The sequence below is a fragment of the Drosophila kikkawai genome, chromosome X, assembly GCF_030179895.1.
Source record: "Drosophila kikkawai strain 14028-0561.14 chromosome X, DkikHiC1v2, whole genome shotgun sequence".
NCBI classification, from domain to species: domain Eukaryota; kingdom Metazoa; phylum Arthropoda; class Insecta; order Diptera; family Drosophilidae; genus Drosophila; species Drosophila kikkawai.
The window spans coordinates 17,494,192-17,519,473 of record NC_091733.1 but is presented as its reverse complement, the minus strand read 5'-3'; the positions used below and the strand labels follow the sequence as shown (position 1 = coordinate 17,519,473).

The 25,282-nt window shown below is 45.5% G+C and overlaps 5 protein-coding genes and 1 long non-coding RNA gene across 9 annotated transcripts in view; 3 read left to right on the top strand and 3 right to left on the bottom strand.

The window, feature by feature from the left end:
* The first annotated feature begins 80 nt into the window (after positions 1-80).
* Spg7 (SPG7 matrix AAA peptidase subunit, paraplegin) lies at positions 81-3,507 on the top strand. The gene is made up of 7 exons (XM_017162752.3): positions 81-498; positions 563-994; positions 1,056-1,424; positions 1,479-2,015; positions 2,072-2,342; positions 2,410-2,945; positions 3,208-3,507. The coding sequence occupies exons 1-7, from the start codon at positions 361-363 to the stop codon at positions 3,367-3,369; spliced, it is 2,445 nt and encodes an 814-aa protein (XP_017018241.1). The 5' UTR covers positions 81-360; the 3' UTR covers positions 3,370-3,507.
* A 1,167-nt stretch (positions 3,508-4,674) lies between these two features.
* Positions 4,675-5,835, top strand: dyw (daywake). The gene is made up of 3 exons (XM_017162536.3): positions 4,675-4,905; positions 4,978-5,476; positions 5,551-5,835. The coding sequence occupies exons 1-3, from the start codon at positions 4,812-4,814 to the stop codon at positions 5,750-5,752; spliced, it is 795 nt and encodes a 264-aa protein (XP_017018025.1). The 5' UTR covers positions 4,675-4,811; the 3' UTR covers positions 5,753-5,835.
* Positions 5,836-6,133: 298 nt separating this feature from the next.
* On the bottom strand, positions 6,134-14,555 carry per (period circadian regulator). 4 transcript variants are annotated; one of them, XM_041774987.2, is made up of 9 exons: positions 14,287-14,555; positions 11,138-11,282; positions 9,904-10,964; positions 9,472-9,828; positions 7,472-9,408; positions 7,164-7,409; positions 6,883-7,023; positions 6,546-6,744; positions 6,134-6,485 (listed from the first exon to the last, which is right to left on the bottom strand). In XM_041774987.2, the coding sequence occupies exons 2-8, from the start codon at positions 11,230-11,232 to the stop codon at positions 6,673-6,675; spliced, it is 3,909 nt and encodes a 1,302-aa protein (XP_041630921.1). In that variant the 5' UTR covers positions 11,233-11,282; positions 14,287-14,555; the 3' UTR covers positions 6,134-6,485; positions 6,546-6,672. The 4 variants fall into 4 exon arrangements, with proteins under 4 accessions (XP_041630921.1, XP_017018052.1, XP_070144100.1 ...); XM_017162563.3 differs by having other exon boundaries at positions 14,291-14,555; XM_070287999.1 differs by lacking the exons at positions 6,134-6,485; positions 6,546-6,744; positions 14,287-14,555 and having other exon boundaries at positions 6,835-7,023.
* A 273-nt stretch (positions 14,556-14,828) lies between these two features.
* LOC121502104 (uncharacterized) lies at positions 14,829-16,450 on the bottom strand. The gene is made up of 2 exons (XR_005990807.2): positions 15,700-16,450; positions 14,829-15,506 (listed from the first exon to the last, which is right to left on the bottom strand). It is a non-coding gene; the product is annotated as an uncharacterized lncRNA (long non-coding RNA).
* A 3,796-nt stretch (positions 16,451-20,246) lies between these two features.
* Positions 20,247-21,650, top strand: HLH3B (Helix loop helix protein 3B). Its single transcript, XM_070288639.1, has 2 exons — positions 20,247-20,652; positions 20,804-21,650. Exons 1-2 carry the CDS (start codon positions 20,309-20,311, stop codon positions 21,648-21,650), a joined length of 1,191 nt encoding a protein of 396 aa, XP_070144740.1. The 5' UTR covers positions 20,247-20,308.
* Positions 21,651-21,919: 269 nt separating this feature from the next.
* The window catches only part of sgg (shaggy), a 59,978-nt gene continuing 56,615 nt past the window's right edge, over positions 21,920-25,282 (bottom strand). Inside the window, exon 9 of the mRNA XM_041774983.2 lies at positions 21,920-24,720. Coding sequence (XP_041630917.2) covers positions 24,527-24,720 — 194 coding nt within the window. The 3' untranslated portion in view covers positions 21,920-24,526. The remainder of the gene's footprint in view (positions 24,721-25,282) is intronic.

Sequence of the window (25,282 nt, the reverse complement as noted above, 5' to 3'; positions counted from 1 at the left end):
TTAATCAACTATCGCATGCATCTGTCTCCGTGCCTATCGATACAAGCATCGTTCATCGTGCCTTCCCAATCAGCTGATGAATATCGATAGGTAGCCGTTTGCGGCAAAGTAAATTTCGTGTGTTCTTTAGTTGGTTAAATCACTTTTTTGGGCGCCGGCACGCAAACAAAATAAGCGGGGTGGCCAAGGGAAGCTCGGAGCCGGCAACTGGGCATCGACCCCCCACCTATCCAAAGAAGATAGCGACTTTTTCTGATCTGTCAGATATACAGAAACAAAGTTACGTATTCTACGTATTCCGAGGGCAGTTACGTATTCGCATTCGAATTCTGGGTTCTAGCTGGCCGCTGAAATAAGGGAATGATGTTGAAGGGCCTGCGGCACGTCCGGAATGTGCTGCTGCAGCGTGGCGGCCACCAGTGGGGTCCGATCCGCGGCGCCAGTGGTAAGCAGGGCGTCAGCCCGGAGCTATCGCTTCTGCAGCTCAGCCGGCGACAGGTGAGTGACCATGAGGTGCTCCAGAAAGCCTATTAACGTCCTTGGTTTTTTCTTGCACTGGCAGGTGAAGCAGCTGCAGGCCGAATACAAGGCGATTGTGGGCGTAATAGCTCGCTCGCTGCAACTTACGCCCCGGGAAGTGCGTCTGATGCACCTGCGCTGCTTGAGCACCTCCGGCAAAGCACCGAAGGAGCCGACGCAAGAAAAGGAGGGATCCAAAGACAAGCCTACGGATGAATCTAGCAAGCAGAAGCCAGCTGCAACATCTGTAAGCGATGACAGTAGCAGCAAGTCCCCAGGAGGGGAGGCGTCCAGCTCTGCCAATCCCTCAAGCAGTTCCAGCGGCGATTCTGCCGAAGATCCCAACAAGAACAGCAATGAGAACGACGAGAAGATGCGATCCGTCCTGACCAAGGCCGTGCTGTGGCTGTTCACTATCTACATGTTCGTGGCCTTCTTCTCCCTGCTGATCACACCGCGCTCCGAAAGGCCAGAGGTGACTGCGGCCCCTTGAGGAGTAGCTATCCATCCATTCACCACATCCATTTCCATTCCAGGGATCCACGCGCTACGTCTCCTGGAACGAGTTCGTTCACCACATGCTGGCCGTGGGCGAGGTGAAGGAGCTCATCATTCGGCCAGACATGGAAATGGTCACTATCATATTGCACGATGATGCCGTGATCAAGGGTCGGAAGGTCTCCTCCACCATCTTCCACATGGCAGTGGCCGATGCGAACAAGTTCGAGGAGAAGCTGCGCGAGGTGGAGAAGCGGCTGGGCATTAAGGAGGGCGTCCCGGTGACCTACGACCGTCAAACGGACACCACCGGCCGCATCCTCATGCTGCTGCTCGTCTGTGCCCTGCTCATGTCCATTGCCACGCGCATGAAGAGCGTCAAGAGTCCACTTAGCATGGATTCATTCGTAAGTGGACACGACTAGATATCCCAAACTATCTCAAACTAAGCGGAATTCCAGAACCAAATGGGACGCGCCAAGTTCACGCTGGTGGACCCTTTCGATGGCGGCCGCGGCGTGCTCTTCCGGGATGTGGCCGGCCTTAGCGAGGCCAAGCAGGAGGTGAAGGAGTTCGTGGACTACCTCAAATCCCCGGAGAAGTACCAGCGACTAGGAGCCAAGGTGCCGCGCGGAGCCCTACTCTTGGGTCCCCCCGGCTGCGGCAAAACGCTCCTGGCCAAGGCAGTGGCTACCGAGGCCCAGGTGCCGTTCCTCAGCATGAATGGCTCCGAGTTTATCGAGATGATTGGCGGACTGGGGGCAGCCCGGGTGCGTGATCTGTTCCAGGAGGGCAAGAAGCGGGCACCATGCATCATCTACATTGACGAGATCGATGCCATTGGTCGCCAGCGCTCTGGTACGGAGAGCATGGGCCAGGGCAGCTCCGGTGAGTCGGAGCAGACGCTCAACCAGTTGCTGGTCGAGATGGATGGCATGGCCACCAAGGAGGGAGTCCTCATGTTGGCCAGCACGAACCGGGCCGACATTCTCGACAAGGTGAGTGTGATTCCAAGAGGAACGCGACTGGCCATATTCATTCCATTCGCTTTCAGGCCCTGCTGCGTCCTGGTCGCTTCGATCGTCACATACTCATCGATCTGCCCACACTGCTGGAGCGAAAGGAGATCTTCGAGAAGCATTTGTCGTCGGTGAAGCTGGAGTCGCCGCCCGACACATACTCGGAGCGCTTGGCGCGCCTGACGCCGGGATTTTCGGGCGCGGACATCGCCAACGTCTGCAACGAGGCAGCCCTGCATGCGGCGCGAAATACGCAGAAGGAGGTGAGCAGCAAGAACCTTGAGTATGCCGTGGAGCGCTTGGTTGGTGAGTGGTCAAAACGAAGGAATTTTAAGGATCCAGAGAGAACCTCTAATATTATTTGATATTCCAGGCGGCACTGAGAAGCGTTCGCATGCGCTGTCGCTGGCGGAGCGCAAGGTGATTGCTTACCACGAGTCCGGACATGCTCTGGTCGGCTGGATGCTCCCCAACTCGGACATCCTGCTCAAGGTGACCATTGTGCCGCGCACCAGTTTGGCCCTGGGCTTCGCTCAGTACACACCCAGCGAGCAGCATCTGTACAGCAAGGAGGAGCTCTTCGACAAGATGTGCATGGCGCTGGGTGGCCGGGCGGCCGAGAATTTGGTCTTTAATCGGATTACGACGGGCGCCCAGAACGACCTGGAGAAGGTGACGAAGATCGCGTACTCACAAATAAAGAAGTTCGGCATGAGCAAGGACCTGGGTCCTATCTACGTCCGCGACGCCGACGAGACGGAGAGCGGCGGTGCGATGGGCAGCGGCGGCAAGAAGCCTTTCTCACGGGCCATGGAGACGCTCATCGACAACGAGGCGCGCCATGTGGTGGCCAATGCTTACCAAACCACCGAAGGCATACTCACCGCCAACCGTGATAAGCTGGAAAAGGTAAGTTTTTTAGTGCGGAGTCGGAGTCCTGCTTCTGGTTTCTGCGGCTTGTAGTTTCTATTTCGGGTGAAATTAATTTCAAAATCGCATCGGAAACTGGTTACGTTCGCTGTATTTTGGATGTTTTATTCATATTCATTCATCATCATTCATTTCTGTTATGGAATCGGTTATTCCGGTTTCCGGATAGTTTATTGACTTTATGTCCGTCATCGATCACCGGAAACTTACCTTACCTTAACCTTGCCCTTTTCTCTTTCAGCTGGCCGAGGCTCTGCTGGAAAAGGAGACGCTCGACTACGACCAGGTGGTGGAGCTGATCGGACCGCCGCCACACGATATTGGCAAGCGGCAAGTGGACGCCGTGGAGTTTGAGCAATCACTGAAGAACCTGGGCACCGAGCCGGACCCAGCCAAAGCCTGAGGCGACAGTCGGAGTCAATAGTCAGCGGCCACGTGCCGCAAAGTCGCCAGTGCCCGCCCGAGTCGCTCACCTTTCCACACCACCCCTGGTTTATGTTCGTTAATTGTAAATAAAGTTGTTTGCCTTATTAACTGACTCCCAAGCCGTGCTTGTTCTCTAATTGCCCCACTTATAAGGCGAGGCGATGCCTGGCTAAGCTAACTTTATGGCTTATAACTTATAACTTTATTGGATAATACAGTCAAGCTTGGCAAGTTGGAATGAACTTAATCGGAAAATGAAGAGGCACAGTTATCAATGGTCTTAAAAATATAATTAACATTTGGTAAATGTTAAATGTTTATCTGGGGAATATATATTTATATCTTGATCAGCCACAGGCCCCTGTCAAAGCAACCCCATTGACGTGGCAGAAGAGATCAAGAGTTTAATTACACTCTCGTCATCGCTCAAAAGCTGACCTAGAGCCGGCGGCTGACACGCACTGTCACTTAGTGTCCGATCTGATGGTCAACCACTGGCAGGCGGAACCACTAACGCCGATTCTCCAGGGGATATCGGGTCGAATCGAATGCGTAATTGCTTTCGTTGCTTTCTTTGGCAGATTCCAGTTACGCAAACATCAGGGTCTACCACATTATGTATACTTTTGCCTTATTGGATGAATTTCTAAAGTTCAGCCAAGATGATAGAACCTCTATATATAGTCTATAGATCTGTAGGGGGGAGGGAGGCTGGTAGAAGCGAACGGAGTGAGAAGAGAAACCCGTTCTCCATTGCAACCAAGTCGAAAATGATTTAGTTTTCACTCATATTCGATTTGGATGCGATTTATGTGCCGAATGCGGTGTTCCGGCAACCCACTTACTCTGTGCTCATCCGGGAAACTTTGTATATATCTGTATAATTAATTTGGGAATTATTATAATATAAATAATTCATTTGGAAAATTTTAAATATTAAAAATAAATAGTTAATTTAGGAAATATTTATTATTAAATATAAATAATTAATTTGGGAAATTTATAAGAATTCATAATCTTGTAAACCAGAAACCCTAGCCCAGGGCAGGGATCTCCAAAGAACTTTTACACAAACTGGAAAGTTTTTCAATTATTCGAAGTTACTGCATATTGGTCGACCGATTTCTTAGATTACTATATGTATAAATTTAGTAATTTAAGCACTAAAACCCCCCTAGGTATTTCCGTTTCGATCAAGTTTCCGTAGGCAATAATTTTAATAAAGTTTCAGACAGTACGATCGGGTTTAGGCGCAATAATCCGATCTGGACCCAACATCGCTCTTGAACTCGCACCCCCAGAGGATGCATAAATAGGCCCGGCTTTCGGTGGGACTTGGTCAGTTCATCAGTTGTCGTTGCGGGAAACGAAGAAAACGGATATACTACGGAAACAGATACAATTTTCACGGGGAAAAAAATGCAGTTCATCGGCGTTTCGAAGGTTACGTTCCTGGCATGGGCCAGTCTCCTGTGCCTAATGCCTGTTAGTAACCAGGCTAAGGGTGGATTCCGTGAGTAGACAAGATTACCCCAGGACTGTGAAATGTGATCTTTATGAAATTATTTCCTGTAATCAACCACAGCTGCTCCACTGAAGCTCTGCAAGGTGGAGGACGAGACCTGCTTCGTGGCTCAGGCCCAGGCCTTCCTTAGAGCCTTCAAGCTGGGAATCCCGGAACTGCAGGTGGCCAGCCTCGAACCACTCGATTTGGGTACTGTGCGCGTGGAAAGTGGTGGCCACTCGGAGTCGGTGCAGTTCAAGCTGGTGATGGCCCAAGCGAAGCTCCACAACCTGGCCGACACGGGCGTTGTGAAGAGCCTGAAGGGCTTCGTCAAAGACCCCAGTTTCAGCAAGCCCCTCAAGCTGGTCATGGTCATCGACGTCCCGGAGCTGGAGCTGCGCTCCAAGTACGACGTGAACGGCAAGCTGCTGATCCTGCCCATCGTTAGCAAGGGCGACGTGAGCATCAAGATGAAGGAGGTGCAGATCAAGTCGCGCATCACGGCCATGCCAGTGAAGCGAAACGATGGTCATACGTATCTCAGCATCACCGACTACAAGGTGCTCACCAAGATCAAGGGGTGAGTAGCGTATGCATGTCGTTGGAGCGGAATCCCTAAAACCGTAGCATTATTTATCTTTATTATTTGTACAGTGGCCACTTTAACATGTCGAATCTATTTGACGATAACGTGGAGCTGCGGGAGAGCACTTTGAAGGTGCTTAACCAAGAGTGGAACACCCTGGCCATCGATGTCCAGCCGAGGATCAATGAGGCCAGTGCCACAGCCTTCAAGTCCATGCTGCAGCATTTGTGGAACACCATACCCTACGACTCGTTCTTCGAGAACCAGTAAACAGTGCAGTTTATCATGTACTCAAGATTGTTATATTCTTGTAATCAATATCTTTGAATAAAACAATATATTGCATTTACTTACACATATACTCTTTGAGACGAGCGATCATACGAAGATCAATTCGACGACTAAAGCTGACGAGTACAGATGGCGAGTAAAGCACAAGGACGAGTAACAAGAGCTTCGACGAGAGAGTTCCTCATTTTCTCTTATCTCCTCATATTTTGATTTATTTTTGCACTAAAAACCTATTGAATCAATATATAAACAAAATATACCCAAATCTTTACACTCATGTCAAGGATAGTTAATTGAATTAAGATTTCCAACCGCTTCTAACGAATACTTAAATACACAGGCAGGGCTTGGTGTGGGTGTGGGTTAAAAGTCTTCTTTTGAAGCTATTTTATCCGATTTTATTACTTTGTGGCTCAATACAGAAATAAATAAATTAAGAGCCGTATTAGTCACAGCATTAAAACTGAAAAAGATTCTCTGCAGGTTAGATAGTTTTCATTGAAGGTGCTGAAATTCCTCGGTGCAATTATATTGCATTGCTTTTGACTTTTAAAAACTGAAGTCTTTCTGGTTGCTGGCAGATCCTCTTTCTCCGCTGGGTGGGTGGCTATTGTGTGGGTATCCTTCGAGATCATCTGGCTTAGAACTATGCTTGGAGCTGCTCCTCCTCAGATTCAGACTTAGATTAGGGGCTTCCGGATCATCCGGAGCACTGAAAAGGAGGAGAGTGGCAATGAGTCGGAGGAGTCTCGTAAGGACAGGGACTACCTACACATGGCCCAGATCCCTACGGGTCTTCGGTAGCTGCTGCTGCTGTTGTTGGCTTCGTCCTAGGGATCGACGTCGGTCACGTTGGTGACCCGGTTGTGTACGTCGGTCAGCAGCACCTGCGGGTTTAGCTACCCATCCCCGTGCTGCGTCTGGTCCTCCTCCGGATGCTCCATGATCTTGCTGTCCGCCGTATTGATACTCTGTAAGATGTGACATAATCGTTCTAGCATTACTCAGCTTGAAAGTCTCCAACTCGAAGGCCCACCGATGTCAGTCAATGGAAATTCAAGGCATCTCTCTCATATTTAAGAAGTCAGTCGATTAACCTGAGTAAATACCTTCAGCTTACGGTGCTTGGCATCCTTGTCGTTATCCGGCGGGCTCTCTGATCCGTCCGTAGTCTTGATGAACGACGAGTAAAACGAGGAGAAGCTGGAGCCGTCCATGTCGTCGCTGTTTCCATTGCTGTCAGTGTATTTCTGTAAATATTTTGATATTACTTTAGCTTATTTTCTTCCTTCAAAGAAAGCTTAGCTTTTTCTTGCTCACTTCCTCACCAACTAGTTCTGGAAGAAGGTGAGCAAGTGGGCAACTCTTTGAGCTGCTGAGTTAGCCTTACCTTCGTGTTGGTTGGGTTGCTGCTGCAGGGCGGGTCTGAGGTGTAGTCGCCCATCACAGAAGCGATGGGCGAGGAGTCGGGTACCTCCTTCTTAGACGAGTCGGAGGGGGCCACATTGGAGCCCGGCTCCGCCTTCACAGAGGTCGCCTGCGAGGAGGGCCGCTGCAGCTGGGAGGGAGTCACCGAGTGGAACGCACCCGGCACCTTGGTCGTCGTCGCAGACGGGGCCACCATTACCTGCGGCGGCTGCAGGAGAGGAATATGATTAGTAGACGGTAATTCAGGCATCTTGGGTGGCTTCAACTCACCGTGTACACTGTCTTGTTGTAGGACGACTGGGCTCCACATGGCTGCTCCGGCACCTGCATGGCATTGGCCATTCCGGGAAATGGCATCGGTTGGTACATCATTGCCGTGGCCGCCGCTGCCGCCGGATGTGTGTAGAAGAGCGACGGATGGGGGTACATAACCCCGGCCATGTATTGCAGTGGCATGGCCTGGGCCGCCGCCGCTGCCGCTGCTGCTGCCGCCTGCTGTGACGTCGTCGGCTGCTCTGGATTCTTGTGGGAATGCGAATGGGCCATCTGGTGCTGGTGCTTGTGGGAGCGCGGCGAGGGACTGGGGCTGGGACTGGTGGGCGCCAGCGAGGCGGGGATGTAGTAGAAGGTGGGGAAGAGGCCAGCGGAGGAGAAGCTGCTCTGGGCCATAGCCGTGTGGGTGGAATGGACGGGGGTGGTGATGCCGACGGAGAAGGGCGGCCACAAGTTTATGTTCTGGGTGCACTGGGGATATGAGGAGGGCACCGGTGTGGAGCTGCCCACAGAAGAGGTTCCAATTCCTCCTGTTCCTGCTGCTCCTCCTGCACCTGTTGCTCCCGATCCTCCGGGAGTTCCTGCTCCTGGTGTGCTTGTCGGCGTGCCTCCGCCTCCCGTTCCTCCTCCTCCCGCCACGCCCGCTCCGCCGGATCCCACGCCACCGGTTCCGCCGCCACCAGCCGCTCCCTTAGTGGTTTCGCCTGTGCCACCGCCACCGAGACCGCCACCACCGCCTCCGCCTCCGCCTGCCGTAAGTGTCAATTGCTGCTTGGGTTTGTTCGCCTCGCCCTCCCAAGAATGGGAGCCGCCACGCTTGATGCCATGGCCCGGGCCACTGTACTCCAACATCTTGAGCGTGTCATTGGCGGACGACTTCTTGCCCTTGTCGCCAGTGCGTCCGCGGGACTCGCGGTGTTTCTTCAGCATGAACTTCTCCATCTCGTCGTTGTGCTTGTTCAGCAGCGATTCGGTGAGGGTCACCGGCGGTGTGCTGGACGAGGAGTTGTTCCCGGTGGCGGTGGTGCTCGTTCCCGTTCCCGTCCCAGTGCCCGTGCCGGTTCCACTTCCGCTTCCACTTCCAGCCGTATGGGTATCCGTTCCTTTGCCGTTACCCGTTCCGGTGGCTGTTCCGGTAGGAGTACCACTTGCCGTTCCCGTGGCTGTTCCACTGGCGGTACCAGTACCCGTGCCTGTTCCTGTGCCCGTGCCCGTGCCCGTACCCGTTCCCGTGCCTGTGCCAGTTCCGGTGCCCGTGCCCGTTCCAGTGCCCGTACCGGTGCCAGTGCCTCCTGTGCCGCCGTTGCTGGTATTCGTTACACTGCTCATGTGGACATTGCTGCCGGTGGTGAAGTGCCCGGAGGAGCCGCTGCCGCCGCTGCCCTCGAAACCGGAGCCGAAACCCTGAACGGGACTGAGGGCGCCGCGCGCATCCTCGCCCCGGCTCACGCAGGTGCCAGCCCGTGACTCGCGGGGCTCCCGTGACTCCGCCGGCTCCGTCTTGGGAGGATCGGGGTCCACGGGCGCCGTGATCGGCTTGCTGTTAAAGAAACGCAGCAGGTTCTCGTTATAGTTGAGCTGGTTGTAGCTGGGCGGCGTCTCGGTGGAACTCTTACTGTCATAGTAGTCGTGATGCGGCGAGATCTCACCCAGCATCACGCTGTCGCGCTCAGACACGGTCAGCTCGTTCTCGTGCGGCAGCTCCAGCTTGAGATCCGCCCGCGACACCTCGTCCATCAGTGTCTCCATGAAGCTGGCCAGGGCCTGGCACCGACGCGACACCTCCTGCTTGACCGTGTCCGACGGACGTGACACCGTCTCCGCCAGCAGCTTGACGATGTCCTCCTTGATCCGAGTGTTCCGGCCCATCGCCTCCTCGGAAATCTTCAGTTTGCAGGTGGGCGCCGCCTCGAACACGTCGCACTGCTTGGGGCCTGGACAAAGGGTATATATGTAGATAGTACATAAATTCCAAGCGCAGCTCAAGATGGACTCACCCTGAAAGACGCGATGGTGACCCACGACGAATTCCAGCTTGCGGGACCACGGATTCACGAAGCTAGTCCACTCCGTCTCCAGGAGGACGTAGCAGCCGTTCTGGATGAGGAACCGGTACGGCTTGCTGCAGAAGGAGGCGCCGGCGGTCTGACCCTTCTTCATCACCGTCTCGTACGTCTCCTTCATGGCGGCGAGGTCCTCGTGGTGGTAGAAGTCCATGATGCTGCGTCCGATGAGGTCCTGCGGCAGGTAGCCCAAGGCACTGACCGCCGCGCTGTCCACGTGCGAGATGATGCCCGTGGCCGTGTGCTTAATGGCGAACTTGGGGCTCTTCTGGGAGAGCACCTCGTCGGGAACTGTGGATGATGGGAGAGTGGAGATATGAGATATTTCACTGAATACCCAATTAATGGAGGACCCTTGCGACTCACCCCGATAGCTGCTCTTGATGGGCGTGGCGCAGATGACGAGCAGCATGTTGGTGCCATTGGACACCAGGTAGTTGTCCGGCCGCGCCTCCTCCGGCGCCTCACTGAAGGTGAGTCCCAGCCGGAAGGGCTCGTAGCTGACGGAGCGCCCGATGACACCGAAGCCCCCCGACTTGAGGCCGCGATAGCGACGCAACATCACGCAGAAGGTGCTCCTGGCATCCTTGGGTATGCTGCCACGCGACTCGGCAATGGGGATGCCGGTGGTTATCTGGCTGGCGAAAGTGGCGCGGTCTTTGATGTGCACAAAGTCGATGAAGGATCGGCCCAGCCACATGTCGCGGGGAAAGCCCAGGACGTCCGTGATGCTGGGCGTGGTGTACAGAACGATGCCATCGTGCATGGAGATTACACAGCAGAAGCTGTCCTCCTTGACGCGCTCCAAGCGAACCCCTGGCGCTCCGGCCCCGACGCCGACGCCGCCGCCGCCGCCAAGTCCGGCCACGGACTCCAGCTTACCCGGCGCTGATTCCCAGGTCTTCTCCGACTTGCCACCAATGCCGCTGTCCACGCAAGACACGCTCACGTGGCAGGGCACCGATGGCGGCAGAGTGGTCACCGACAGCGGCGAGGGTATGGGAAAGGTTTGTGTGGCTTCTGTCTTGACCACGCCAGCGCTCTGGTCTGCCTCCGACTCCTCGGTGCCGGACTCCTGCTGCTGCTGTTCCTCCTGCTCGGCATCGGGCCGGTTGCAATCCTCGCCATCCTGCAGCTCCTGCAGATTCTGCTGGTCTCCTGCGCCAGCCTCGACGACGCTGCTTTGGTTCTGTCGCGGCTCCTCTGTCCTATCTTCCCTTTCCCTGTCCAGCGTGGTGCTGGGATGTGGATGTGTCTGGGTCTGTGCCTGGCCCTGGCCAGTGCCCTTGTTCTTCTTCTTCTTGCGCGACTTGTCCTTGTTACGCTTGATGATCATGTCGCTGCTGCTGGCCTGGGTTGAGGGCTTGCCGCCATAGCCGCTGCTCCCAGAGGAGTGGCTGCCGCTCAGCCGGGACTTGGAGCTGCCACTGTAAGGGAAAAGGAGGGAGAGATCAGGGATTAATAACGAAGATAAATTCTTGAGGGATTGCTTCAGGCAGGAAGAGTGCCTCGCTCTATCTTCTTTTTCGAAAATTGCAATCTTGGCAATTCTTCCAAGAGTTGGAGTTGGTCAGAAGCTGTGCTTATGGAGATTGGATACCTGCGCTGCGACTGGCTGTTGCTGCAACTGTTCGAGTAGGCCGAATCGGACACCTTGGTGTTGTGTGTCGACTCTGTGGACTCGCCGCCCTCCATTGTGTTTGAGTTCTCCAGTTTTTCAATCTTAAATGTACCCAGAGAGATATCTGCCAAAGGGAAGATATTGAAAGACATTAAAATAATTTTAAAATTTAGAAATTAATCTTAAATATATTCGCAGCCTTATGGCCTTCTCTCCTTCTCATAGTTTCATATAGTTATTTCTTTGTTTTCATTTCGTTCTATCTTATTTATTTATTTAAATCCCTCCCTGAATTGATTTTGTGGAGTATTTCACAACTATGGTTTCACTTCGGTCACTGCGAGTGATGAAATAAAGTCACGAAATCTGTTGCCGCATTTCAAATGCGCTTGCAGAGCTTGCCACCCTCTGAATCAATTTACTTCCACTTCACTTTCATTTCGAATTTCTGGTTTAATTTAAAAACAAAATAGTTGCTTGGTGAATCAAATTCATCAAATTCACGTTTGAGGTTGCCACAAAACGAACAAGTAATCGTAACCATTTTGCACCTTAATTAACTTCAGATTAGTGGCCTGTGTAAGTGGGGGAGAATACAGTAAAGCTTCTCTAAGGTGACCAAGGTAAAGGAAGAACTAATGTAACTACCTAATATATTATGGTACAAACTAATAAATATTAATAATATTTCTATGGTAATTCTCCATCAAAAGATTATTATTTTGATTAGAACGGATGCCACAGCAGTTGTCTTAGGCGGTTTCTACTGTGTGCTCAGAACTACAGTTCCCTGAAAGGGGGGTGAATGGGTGTGCGCTTCGTTGCATTCACGTGCAGCTGCAGGCGCTGTCAGTTGTTGCTCTCTCTCTCCGACGGATGCCGTTATGCAGGCAGCAAGCGGCCAGAGATGCAGATACATTTCACAGACACAAAGATACTTGGATACGCCTTCATTATTTTTGTATTATTTATTTATTATTTGCTTATTTGGAACATCTTTTGACCTTTCCTTAAATAGGATTATTAAAAAAAAACCTAAAAATCCTATTAATAAATACGACTTCATAATTTCTTTTTCAAAATTTGTTGCATAGTGTACTGGAAGTGTAGTGACTTCTGCATAAATTCGCTGACCATGGCGTTTTTTTTTTAATTGCCAGGCAAGCATCTCATTTTTCGTACCCAAAATAATTACGTATGTCATAAAATTTCGCAAAGGAGATTATATAACCCCCACAAAAATAACATAAAAAAGGAATACAAAAACCAACAAATATAAAAAAATATATTACACAACAGTAAAGTAAGCCATTGATTTATTTGGAAATAAAAGATAATAAAAGTTATAAAGAGAGTTCTTCTATCAAGAAATCAATGAGGATTTCAACATAATTTAATGCAATAAAATTAATAATTTATAAATATATATTCCCGGTAGATGTATCCACTTTAACAATTAAAGCATATAAAATGTAGAATAAATGTAAACAAAAATTTGCATTGATAATTTTCAATATTTTCAGCTTCAGATTGCATAATTTCCCTTTAAAAAGTGAACAACTTGCAATTAGGCCTCTAAAAATAGGTAACAACCAATCAGTACTAGTATCGTTTGTATAATCCCCTTGGGAAAACAAGAATCCAATTATCCAACGCCATACGTCAGTTGGCGGAAGGAAGCCCCGACTGGAGGATTGGGCTGCAGGATTACATATGGTCGTGCGTCACGACGGCGGCGCTGTTAGATAATGCAGCGCAGGATTCAGGACACCAGGACACACAGAATCTCGCGCAGATGGTGGCTTAAACTCAGTTATATCGTAGACAAAGTCATAACTGCTGCCATTTGTGGTCTATTTGTGGCATCAAATGCAGGGCGAGTCATGGCATTTAGTGGATATCGAAGGAGACCTACTTAAATAAGTCGTAGGTGGATTTATTTTTGGGTAAATTTATTATTTAAACAGCATTAAAATGGATCGAAAAAGACTTAAAGGGGATATTTATAGGACTGTAATTAATTGTTATAATTTACTAAATTAAATTAAGTGAACACCTGTAGAAGGCTGTTTGATTTTTATTGAAAAAATCTTTTCAAAAATAAAATTAAAGAGTTAGAATTGTGTGATTCTGTAGGGCCTTTCTGGACTATATTTTTGATTATTTTAATTGAGTGAAGAATTTTAAAGCAAAGGCTAAGTTTAAGTCTTCAAAATAAATACAAGTTGAAAATTGTCAAGTTAGGAGAAAGAATAAATAAATAACTGAAAAAAATATATATATAAATATTGGAATAGGTGAAGCGTAAACTAAATGGGTGCAAGTTCCTCTCTACATATGTAAATTCTGTGAAAGACCCGGGGTCCAACGCGTCGTATGAGTAATATTACTGATAACTGGTTGCAAAGGCTTATGGAAAATAAAAGATTCTAAGCAAAGACTCAACAGAGCTTATGATATTGTGGTTTGAGGTTATTTTAGGTAAATTTAGGTTGGTTATTTTAGTATATAGGACAAAGTAGTATCCAACTGTATGAGGAAGCTAAGTAAAATGTTGCCCCAGGTCAGAGATTAAATCCCACATCGCTTAAGATCATTACTAAACCAGCGACCAATGCATTTCATATTCCTTAAAGCACAATCTGTATACGGACACACACAAGGCGATTTCAGCAGGGATCACGCTACGTATGCGTAATATTAGGCCAACAAGCTGTAATTGGGTGTAATTCGGTCGCATAGCTCAGACAATCGGCGAGAATTTAGAAAGGGTCAGGTATGCGCCGAGCAGAGCTTTTGTTTACGCTGCGATTACTTTGCCGATGTTGTTGTTCTTTTTGCATTTGCAACGTGCACGGCGCGATACTGATGATATTTGTATTTATTTGCCAATTCCGATGCCCGCCCATTGTTGGCGTCTCGCTCTGGCCACCGGCCCCGGCTCCGGCACGGCACTTATTAATAAACACTATATACACTCGTTACGAGCGCCCGACATGGGGTTTATGTAAGTTGCAAGGCCCGAGAGTTGTTTTGCTCTTTGCAATATGATAATAGGCGACGCGACGCGACGTTCTCGCTCTTTTTCTTCTCTCACTTTATTGCAACAACGTGACAATTGCACTCACTTACTTTGCCCTCTCTCGCTGGCACTCTTGGCTGCTTAAGGGTTTAGGTATGTCCGGGTATCTGTGATACCTGGACTATATCCTATATAGTTCACTGTAGTGGTAGGTAGAGGTAGTGGTTAATAGTCACTCTCTGTGGCACCAAAGAAATAAATTCAAAATAATTGTGTGTGTCTTTTGAGGTCGCTATTTCGATACAATGTTCTCGGTATAGTTTGACGAGCGAGCTTCACGACCGTCTTGATGGAAATTTGCACGAATACTGAGCTCCACAGGTTTTCCACACAAAACAAACTGTAGCCCGCAGCTCGCATCGTGGACTTGTCGTATTTTCATTCTCATTCACTCGACGAGCTGCCCAGCTTCGTGAACTGCGGGGAACTCGGGGGACCCGAGATTCGTAGCTTATCGCCCACAAGTCGGCTGACATAGTTTATCGTTGGGCTCTGACTTTAACCCTTGGCTTGGTTTAAGCGGGCTAAAAGAGGATAATAATTAGTAGAGAGAAATATTAAGAGTTTCAATTAAAAACAGATCTAGAGTTGGAATTTATTTGTTTTTTATTATTAAGCTCTTAGTTAAGTTAGGCATTTTCTGAATTTTAGAAACTTGTGCCATACAGGCATTATTATTCTTTAAAACTTGGACTCTGTGAAAGCTTTAAATTTGACTTGTAAAAGCTTGTATATATTTCTGAATTGTAACTATTATATTTACTATTTTTTGAAGTGTTCCTTTGGGGACTCCATTATTTATATTTTCTTTCTTCCACCTTCAAAGCCATCTCATCTACAAAATCTACTAAATGAGGATAAAGCTTACCAATATTCCTATGACAAAACAAACCGACAGACAGTCTACAAAGACAAACTTACGCCACATAATAGCCAAGATATAGCGAAGAAAATAAGAATATAATTTTAGATTGACTCGGCTGAACAAAGACAAACTTATTTCACATAATAGCCTAGCGAAGAAAATAATTCAGCGAGTAAGACCCCTGGCCACCGGCTTGGGGTTAAGCTCAACCAGGTGAGGCTGCCACCTGTGTGGCCATCGGGAAGGGCGCCGTGTGGCCGCCCTGTGGGTGGTGTCTGGGTGAAATGAAGTAGGGCGGCAGCGGGTGGCTGTGGCAGCACGTTGACTCTTCGCCTTCGCACGCCGTCCGTGTGCTGGCCGTCTGTGTGTGCGTGTGTGTGTGTGCGAATGGGCCGACAACACTAAGAAAAACGAAATGGTTTTAAAATGATTAAATGGAAAAAGAAAATACATATGTATAATATAGTGTCAAAGAAGAAATCGAGTAAAAATGAGAAAATCTTGGACAATATCTTATTTATAATTTTAATTAAGATTCTAAAAGTTTGCCATAATTCTAAAAGATAAATAATAGACTACAAAGTACATTAATACATTGAAAGAAAATTATTTTGTATTGACTCAACGACGAGTTCCATGAATAACACGTTACACTTTCCCGGGGGGGTGGCTGTGCCGGTTAAGTCACGCATGGAGCCACGTGAGTGGCAGCTTTTCACTGCCTATACGGCCTTTTGTGGCCGTTCTCTCGTATATTCAGAATTCGCCTTTCCCTGTTCGCATTTCGCACGATGACTTTTGCGTATAGGCAGCGGCGGCATAACGGTATTAGTCACTCGTCAGCCTCTCGCTGTAGCTCTTGCTCCGGGGTCTCCTTCTCTAGACTCTCTGGGGCTCAGTCTCCGGGCTCTCGTTCGTGAGTGGCGCCAAGCTTTCCCGCCTTGGCCGCCGCTCGCTCACCCCCCACGAAGTTTTTGAATGGTGGCTCTTGCTCAGATGCGCGAATTCAATTGCAGATTCGACTGGTTCGATGGATGTGACTGGTGGCACGTACGAAATGCCAATGACACTTCACTTTCAGACAGCTGATATTCCGGCTGCAGCCGCCGCCCAGCTGGTTATCGATTGGGGTAACGGGTCTTTTCAAACGGCGAGTGGCGAGCTCGCACTCTATGACTGCCAGATGGCGCCACTCCTCTGCGGGAGGCAATTATTTTGATAATTCGTTATTATCAAACTATTTAAACGAAACTATATGCGAAACACATGTACGGTCGGAACAAGCCATAGCGGAAGACTTTATAATATCAGATATCTGGAAGTAATTGTCTTCTAAAGTATAGCCTTCTCTTGGTTTCTCAATAGCTTTTTATCTTCTTACTTCATTTCCCTGTCTATTTCTTTATTTTTATCTTTATCTCTTTCTCTATCTGCCCTTTTATTTCTATCTTCTTCTATCGATATATGTATCAATAAATCAATACATTTTTAATTCTCTATCTCCATATCCATATGTAAACCTCTCTATCTCTCTAAAATTATTATATAAAACAGGAAAGGACTAAAACTGTGATATCCTGCAAGGGTATAAATATAGATTGGAATATTGTAAATATTTCAGGGCTTCTTGAAAGCGGAATATATTTCAATTCACCAATAAAATCTTAATAAATATAAATTAAATATGAGAAAAACTGAAAAAAATAGTACTACATTTTTTTATATTTAAAAAATTTTTACAAACATTATTAATTTAAAAAAAAATTTAACCTATTAAAAGCTAACAGAAAGATCATATAAAAATTCCGATAAATATAGATTCGATAAAAAGTCAAACATATTCCGTTTTGCCTTTGAAATAAATTATGAATAATCAAATATTGAAAATAAATGTTTAAAATTTAACCCTATATTTCAAAATGTTTAATTCAGAATGCAACTTCTGCATTAACCTAATAAAAAGCAACACAGAATTGAAATCAATGCTTTTTTGGCTAAGTTATCGAGGCTACATCCTGCAAGGGTATACAAACTTCGACATCCTAAAGTTATGATATTTTCTGGTTTTATTTGTACATTATTAATTATTTAAATTCATTGTACTAATGTTTTTTGCTCAAAACTAAAATCTTTATACATTCAGAGTGGTTTTTTTGTAATTCCCAATATATTTCGACTTTTTTAGCTGGCCTTCAACCCCTTCTCCAGGATGCCTGCCTGTCCGCGGGCTCAGCCCATGCCTTATCAGCTATTCGCATCGCCCTCTGCGGTGGCTGGGAGTAATTGAATTTTATTAATTGGCGGCTTTGCCGCCGTCGAGTGGGTGTGAAAATCCATTTCGGCCAGGGTCACGTGTGAGTGTTTGCCGAAGTTTGGTCCTTATCTGCGCCGGCCACACACGTGTCCTACCCGCCAACAGCCAGTCGTCCGGAGAGGACGGGCCGCCTGCCGGGAAAGTGATAAAGCGCCTTCGAATTAGCCACCAAGCTGGTGCTAATTTGATTTTGATGCTGCCGCGGCCACTGTTGACTTTTCCTCCGCCGACTCCGTTGACTTTTGGACTATTTTGATCCGAAATTATATTATTTGATTGCCACTAATCGGATTCCGGGGGGTGGTTTTCCTCTACTTTTTGCTATTAGCGGGAAGTGTGACTTTAACTGAGATTGGGATTAGGCCAGAGTTCCCAGGCCTAAGGCCAACCCTCTGGCCAGGACCTGCTCATGAATACGGATAATGATTGATATCGAAATGGTATCAAATCAGGTGGGTTGTTGGGGTGCGGAGAAGGAGAAGGTCACCCATCTACATACGTATATATGTACATATCTAAGTTCTGGAAGTGAAAATGATAGTACCTGACAATTCAGAACTTAAAGCACAAATTATTAACATTTTTAAGCTTTTATTATTAAAGGCTCATTAGGAAGGTAAAGATGAACAAATTATGCTTAAAGAATATTCTAAAAAGGATATATGACCAGGTTGCAACATTTTTGCCTAATAGTTTACAAACTTATCACGTTTTATGCTTTATGCTAAATGTTATAAACTAACCTCTATTTATATGTTTTTAATTCCTCAATTGAGGTTTACTAACCATTAATATTTGTGCAAAAAACAATACAAAACTTTAACAAGGAAGCTAATACCGGCACACCAACTTGTATATACTCTTGCAGCAAGCAATTGAATTCTTAAGAACCGATTAATGATGGTCAATTAATTAATTAATGATTAGTCAATCATCTAACTGGGAATTAAGTACATATGTATAACCATTTTATTATAACAGTTGCTACAATAAAGAAGACACTTTTATGAAAGTTATAATATGAAAGTTATAATAAAAATGAAAATAGGGATATAGAAAAAAAAAATGATAAAACAATTTAATTTTGATTTAAGTATATTATATAACTATAGATCAAGGTTATAATAAAGTAATATATATAAATTATATACTTATTTTAATTAGAATTATAGTAATATATTAAATATATGCCATAAGAAATTGTTGTCTAATCTCGCCCCTTAGGACTATATACTAATGAGAATAGTAAAAATACCATATGAAAAGTTTCATTTGGATAGCTAAAAACTGAGAGATTGGCTTGGAAACGGACTGTCAACCGGGCATGGCTAGATTGACTCGGCTGTTGTCAAGAATTATTAATTAATTAATTAATTCCTTATAGGGTCGGAAATTACTCTATCACTGTATTGCAAACTTCTGACTAAAATTATAACACACTTCAAAGTTATATAGAATATTCATGAAGGATTAAAATAAATAAAATATTGAATAACTATTCATTTTAAGCTCTCCAGTTGGGACTCGAACGAATCCCACTTGGAAGTTTGGCACAACTGCCAATGTGTGTAGTAAACTTTACTATATTTATAAGTTTAACTTCTTTTCAGTTATTATTCACTAAAGATTAGTACACATTTTTACAGATTACTGTAAACTAAAACCAAAAATTTTAATAGAAACCGAAACACTCCGAATTTGTTGATACAATAGTGACCACTTACCTGTACCTCTACTACCTATACCTGTACAGTATACACCTAGTAGGATATCTGAGAAGCTGTCTGGTGAATCCCTGACTCCGTGACATTTGAGCTTTTGATTTAGTCTGGCAATAAGAATTATTTCCATACTTGGAAATACATATTTCGCAACGAAAACTGTCCTGGGAAATAGAAAACATCCCTCAAAATCCCGTTGACATGGCTCCGCCCCTTGGCGCCTGCGCCTTGTGTGTCCTTATCCCCTGCGAACTCCGCACTTCTTTATGTTTTAAGGCTCTCCTCCCAAAGGATAATTATTTAATTGATGATGAGATAACAAGATGCTGCGACATGAAAAAAAAAGGTGCAAAAGGCAAATTTCCGTGAAACTTAAAAAGCAAGAAAAAGGCGTTGAAATTTCCACGCTCAACGGAAAACTTTTGCCGGACCTTAATCTCGAATTAAGTGTGCAGTCTTCGCCTTGAGATTAAAATCTTTGAATGGTAGAAAATCACAAAGATGCTAAGGGATTCGTTGCAACTTAAAATGGATTAAGTTGGATTAAATAAAAAAGGGATGGAATTTTGTAATAAAATACAATAAAATGCATTTAAAGATTCAACAAAATTAATATAAAGAATACTCTATTTAAACATTTAAATTTCAGGTATTTTTAATACAAATAAATATTTCAGAAGAACGAGTTCCTTGTGAAATAATTGGAATGCTGTTGAGGAGGCCTCATCAGTAACTGTCTCCAGCACTAGGTTTTTTCTCTAGGTAACTATTCAGTACCATGTTATTCAGTTATTTAAGTTATTGATTTATTAACAATTATTACATTTATTCACTTACCCATTTTATATATTATTTTTAAATATTATCAGCCAGCTCCCTGCCTTCCCGTCCCCTCAGCACCCTTTAACCTCCCATCGCCATCGCTGGAGACCAAGCCTAAGCCTCCGCCCCTTTGTGTGTATGCCTTGTCCGGGGGTGGTTCGCCATGGTCTTTGGTCCCGCCCTCTTCCATGTCGCGGAGGGTTGATTGTCATCCAGAACAGAATCAGCGAAGCCAGAGCTCGGCTAGATGCTGCTCACTTTGCGCCGGCCCTCTGAGGGCAACACACACACTTAATAAGCGTACCCGCATCCTGACCAGCAGCAGCATTATCACCATCAGCGGAAGATGGCCTGGCTACCCAGCAGCTCCAACGGAGCGGACAATGCGGACGAACGGAGCACGGCCTCGAGCGGATCATCTGGACACAGCAGCGGGCGCCGCGATGACTCCAACAGTTCACCACGTTCCGGAAACGGAAGTGGAGCTGCCATCCGAGACTCGGGACGAACAGCTCCGCCGGCCCTGTTGCGTCATGCCACGCCCCACCTGCAGCCCAAGACGGAGTCCGTATCGGACGGTGATGGCGACGGTGATGCAGAGCTCTCCGACTTTTCGCTTAACGACACCGAGGAGGACGAGGAGGATCTACGCGATTATATAGTACTCAATGGCAACCAGGCGGATGGTAAGTATTGAGAATTTAAGACTTTAGCTTGGGGCATTTGTCTGAGTTTAATTGGGGACTTGTTTTTATTGTTTGTATTTCAAAAAACCTGGATAGTTGGGCGAAAGGCATTTACTTACATATATTAAATGATTCCATATCCCAATCACAGCCAGTCGATCGCTATCCAGCTCGCCGCGCAGTCACTCCCGCAATGGACTGCTCACAGCGCCTCCCAGCTCTGGCAGTTCAGGATGCACCGCATCCGGCGGAGCCGTTGCAGGTGGATGTGGAGGCACCGGAGGAGGAGGAGTAGGAAGCGGCGGAGGTACAGGTGGCCATGTCGTTGGCGGTGTTCGCAAAGTTTTCACCAACACACGGGAGCGATGGCGACAGCAGAACGTGTCCGGCGCCTTTGCGGAGCTGCGGAAGCTAGTGCCCACACATCCGCCGGACAAGAAGCTATCAAAGAACGAGATCCTGCGTTCGGCCATCAAGTACATCAAGCTGTTGACCGGCATCCTCGAATGGCAGCAGCGTCAGGTGCCGGCCCATCCGGCATATCCCGTCGTTGGTCCGGAGACCAATAACAACGACAACCGCACGGTGAACGGCCATGCGGACTCTGATCTGGAGCAGCCGGACATCTCGACCGTGCGGCACATCAAGTGTGAGCGAACGGATGGACAACATGCGGTCATCGGGGGAGGAGGAGGAGCAGCGGCAGTGGCACAGCGAAATGGAGGAGGAGCCAACGATCTGCTCATGATCGCACCGGGTGCGCTGGTCAAGACCGAGCACTTGCTTGAGTCGCCGCTGCCCTCAAGCCATACCCATACCCCAGCCCATTCTCTGCCAGGCAATGCCGCTCTAGTCGCTGTTCCGGAGTCAAGGTTAATCAGCAGCTCGGCGAGAGCCATGGTGCCTAAGCTGACAGCCAGCAGGAGCAGCAAGCGACGCCTCAAGTCGGAGGCGGGTGCGTGTGCCACCGATCTTAGCCTGGGTAAAAGGCGTCGCACATAGGAGTTTTTATTATTAATTTATAATTAATTAATTTAATTATATATTAGTTACATCTTTAGCAGATGTAATGCTTAATTATAAATATATGTAATGTTTTTTTTTAAATAAATTAAAAGGGTTGAGATGGAAAATTGAAGCTTGCTCTTTCTACTCTCGAGTCTTTCCTTCGTCCTTAAAGGACTAAGACTTACCTGAAACCTTAATTAAGGCAAAACATCAAGGTATCCTTGGACCCCCTTGAATCCCTCATGCAAATAAAGCAATGCACATTTGATGTGTATATTTTTTGGTTTGTAATTTTTATTGTTTTTAAATTAATGTTGTTTTTCTTTACGCATTTTGTTTCGTGTTGTTCTTGTTCTTGTTTCATTCTCGTTATCGTTATCATTTCCTTTGTCAAAATTGTTCGGTTTCCCTCGTTTATTTAGTATTTTCTTTTTATTTTATAATTTGCAATTAGTTTAGGTTTGTGTTTAGTTGTTAATTAAGTTTAAGTTGGGTTTGGTTTTTGGTTTTGGGCTGCTTTTCTCCTGCTCTGTTTTTATTTTTTATGGATAAAGGGTTAAGTTTGCCTCGTAATTTAAGCGAAACGCTGAAATTTGTTCTTTCTTTTTCATATATTTATGTATATATGTTTCTTCTTTGCATATATATGTGAATGTGTGTTGGATTTTATTTCCGTTTCCTGTGGTTTCTACCGAAATCGAACAGTAAGTATACTTACAACTGTGTGTGTGTGTGTGTTTGTGTGTGTGTGTGTGATTTATATAATTTCTGGTGTACTTAGATTAATTACTAAAATGCTTTTGGGGCATGTCTCGCGGGGGGTATTAAAGGTGTTTTCTCAAAATCCGAATTTCTTGTATTTATTTTCTTTTTTTTTTTAATATTTTCTTTAATTTTTTGTTTCTTTATTTAAATTGTTTTTCTTTTTATTTTGAATTGAAATCATAGTCGCAATTAAGTATGTGCGTGTGTACGATGTACGAGTGTGTGTCCTTGCGTGTCCTTGCCGTGTGTGTACATAGTAAATACATATGTATGTAGTTTAGATTTAATTAGTTTTGACGCCACAAAACTCAACGTTTATTAAGTGTACATATAAATGTATCATTTAGTTTTTAGTACAAAAAAAATATACGTTTGTTTCTCATTTCATAATATATATAAGAATATTGAGTTTGAGTTTGAGTTCGAGTTCTATGGAAATACATACAATTAGACTTGCTATCCACCTAATGCTCTTGCTTTTCTTAGTTGCTCAAGCGCCTCTATAGGGTTCTATGTATAGCTGAAATGTGCTGGGGGAAATAATCGAGATTCAAGCAGTTTAACTGGGATCCAAAATGGGTTAGAGAACCAATCGAACCGAGGAGCGGTAAGTACATACATACATATATAGTAGTTGCGATTGGAGGAGTGTCCTGTTGATCTAATGCCTTAATTCTAAACAATCATCGTCGTCGTCATCCTGGGCTGTATTTTCCTTCAATTTGTTTTAAATTAGATTAGATTTTCAATTGCAGCTAAATGGTTTGTTTTGTCGATTAGTTTTACATAATATATATATATATATCAAGAATCCGGCCTTGGTTTTTCATTGTTAATTTAAGATTATGGGTGGCGTCGCGCGCTAAAAGCGTTTTCCTCATTCATTCAATTATGTTTACCTGCTTTCATTCACTTTTTGCATTTACGTCTTTTATTTGTTATATCCATGATCCTTGTTATCCTTTATTGTATATATAGTGTATATTGCAATCGATCGCTTCCTAGATAATCGTAGTTAATGCTAGACTTGGCTTAAGAACAGGCCACCAAAAATGTTGCTATACTCGTTACTCGTTACTTGTTACTCGTTACGTTGAGATTGTGGTTTGCCTAGGCTTCTTTTTTATTTCTTTTTTTTTTTTTTGGGTCGGTTGGGATGCTACTAGGATTACGAATGTTTGTTTAATATCTCGTCTATATATATATATATATGTATATATATATATATATGGTTTATATAATATCTATATCGTAACGGTATAGATGCACTTGCGCGAGTTTAGTAAACATTTTCCCTTTGCTTTTGCTTTTGACCTGGATTTTCATAAATGTTTTCCTCTAGTTTTCCCAAGCGATCTCGTTATATATATTTTTGCCATTTACTTTTACTATGGATTGCTAACTGCTGTGATCTTTATCATTACTTGTATAACTGCATATATGCATATATATATAAACATTAAATGGGACAAAAAATTTTGATTTATTTCACTAAGTAATCCTCTCTCGATTTATTATATCTTGGTTTATGTTACGTTCTTACGATTTAGTTACGTGTCGCCAGCTATGTCTTTAATGTTATTTACTATATATATTTTTTTTTTTTGGGTGTGTTGTGGGGTGGCATCTAGGCAGGGGAAAGGGAAAATGGAAAGAGGGAACTGGAAACTGGGAAGAAGAGTTTTTCTTTTCAACATTCTCCTTGCTTTCTTTTCTTGCTTCATATATAAATTATTATATATATTTGGGGGTTGCTTCAATAATACAAGATAATTTTAATTATTAGTTATGCATAGTTTAAAGATGATTTTTGTTATTTTATGTGTTTTTTCTTTCGTTTTTCTTGTTTTTTATGCTAAGTATTTGCCTGCGCCCAATGCATATAGCTAGATATACATACATACATGTGTATTGGTGTGTGTGGTGTGGGGAATGTGTGTATGTGGGTGTACGTGAACGTATGTTTGTGGGGGAAATTCCTTTTTCCAGGCCACCTTTTCTGGCTTTTTCTTCTCTTGTGTGTGTGTGTGTGTGTGTGGTGTTGTTTGCCGGAAATAGCGAAAATCTTGCGAATAACATTACATTAACAGAGCGCTACAATCGCGCTAACCGGACGCCGCTGCCTCGGTCTCAGCTCCTTCTGCCGATCCTGCTGCTCCGCTATCGCCGGCATCGTTCTCGTTGCCTCCAGCCGAGCCCGGTCCAGATCCGGCAGCCTCTCCATTTCCGCTTCCGCCACTACCGCCGCTGCCCCGACTTCCGTTTCCGCTGCTATTTAGGGCGCTGTTCGATTGCGAGCCTGCAAACGAAATAAATGTAGATGGCATTTCGTACTCAAGAGCGTTTTTCTTTGTTTTTTTTTTCGGAGGAGAGCCAAGTCAAACTTAAGTGTTTCCCCCCTTTTCAGCCCTCTAGGTCAGACTTACCCAGGGCGGAAGGCTCCTGAAAGGTTTCACCTTTACAGGAATATAACCTATAACCCAAAGCCAACTTCTTACTTCCGTGAACCTAAGAACCCAATTTATCCCATCAATTTGGAACCTATCTACATTCAATGCTTTGTATACATTCCAAATAGTCCAGTCCTTTCGTAATATTTATGAAAACTTTAAATAAAATTCTAAAAAACTAGAAAACTGTAAAATGAACCATTATTTTTGCGGAAAATCGAAGAGTTTTCTCGGAATATTATAAAGTTGAAATTTCTGTGGAGAAATCACTGTTTTTAGAGATCCCATTTGTAGTGTTCTTGTGAAACGGAAAGAGATAGACGACATACATTGATCGAGCGCAATAACGAGGGTCTCTTCTAGCATGCATACAGAGTGGACAGGACATCAGGACATCCGCCAAGCCCAACG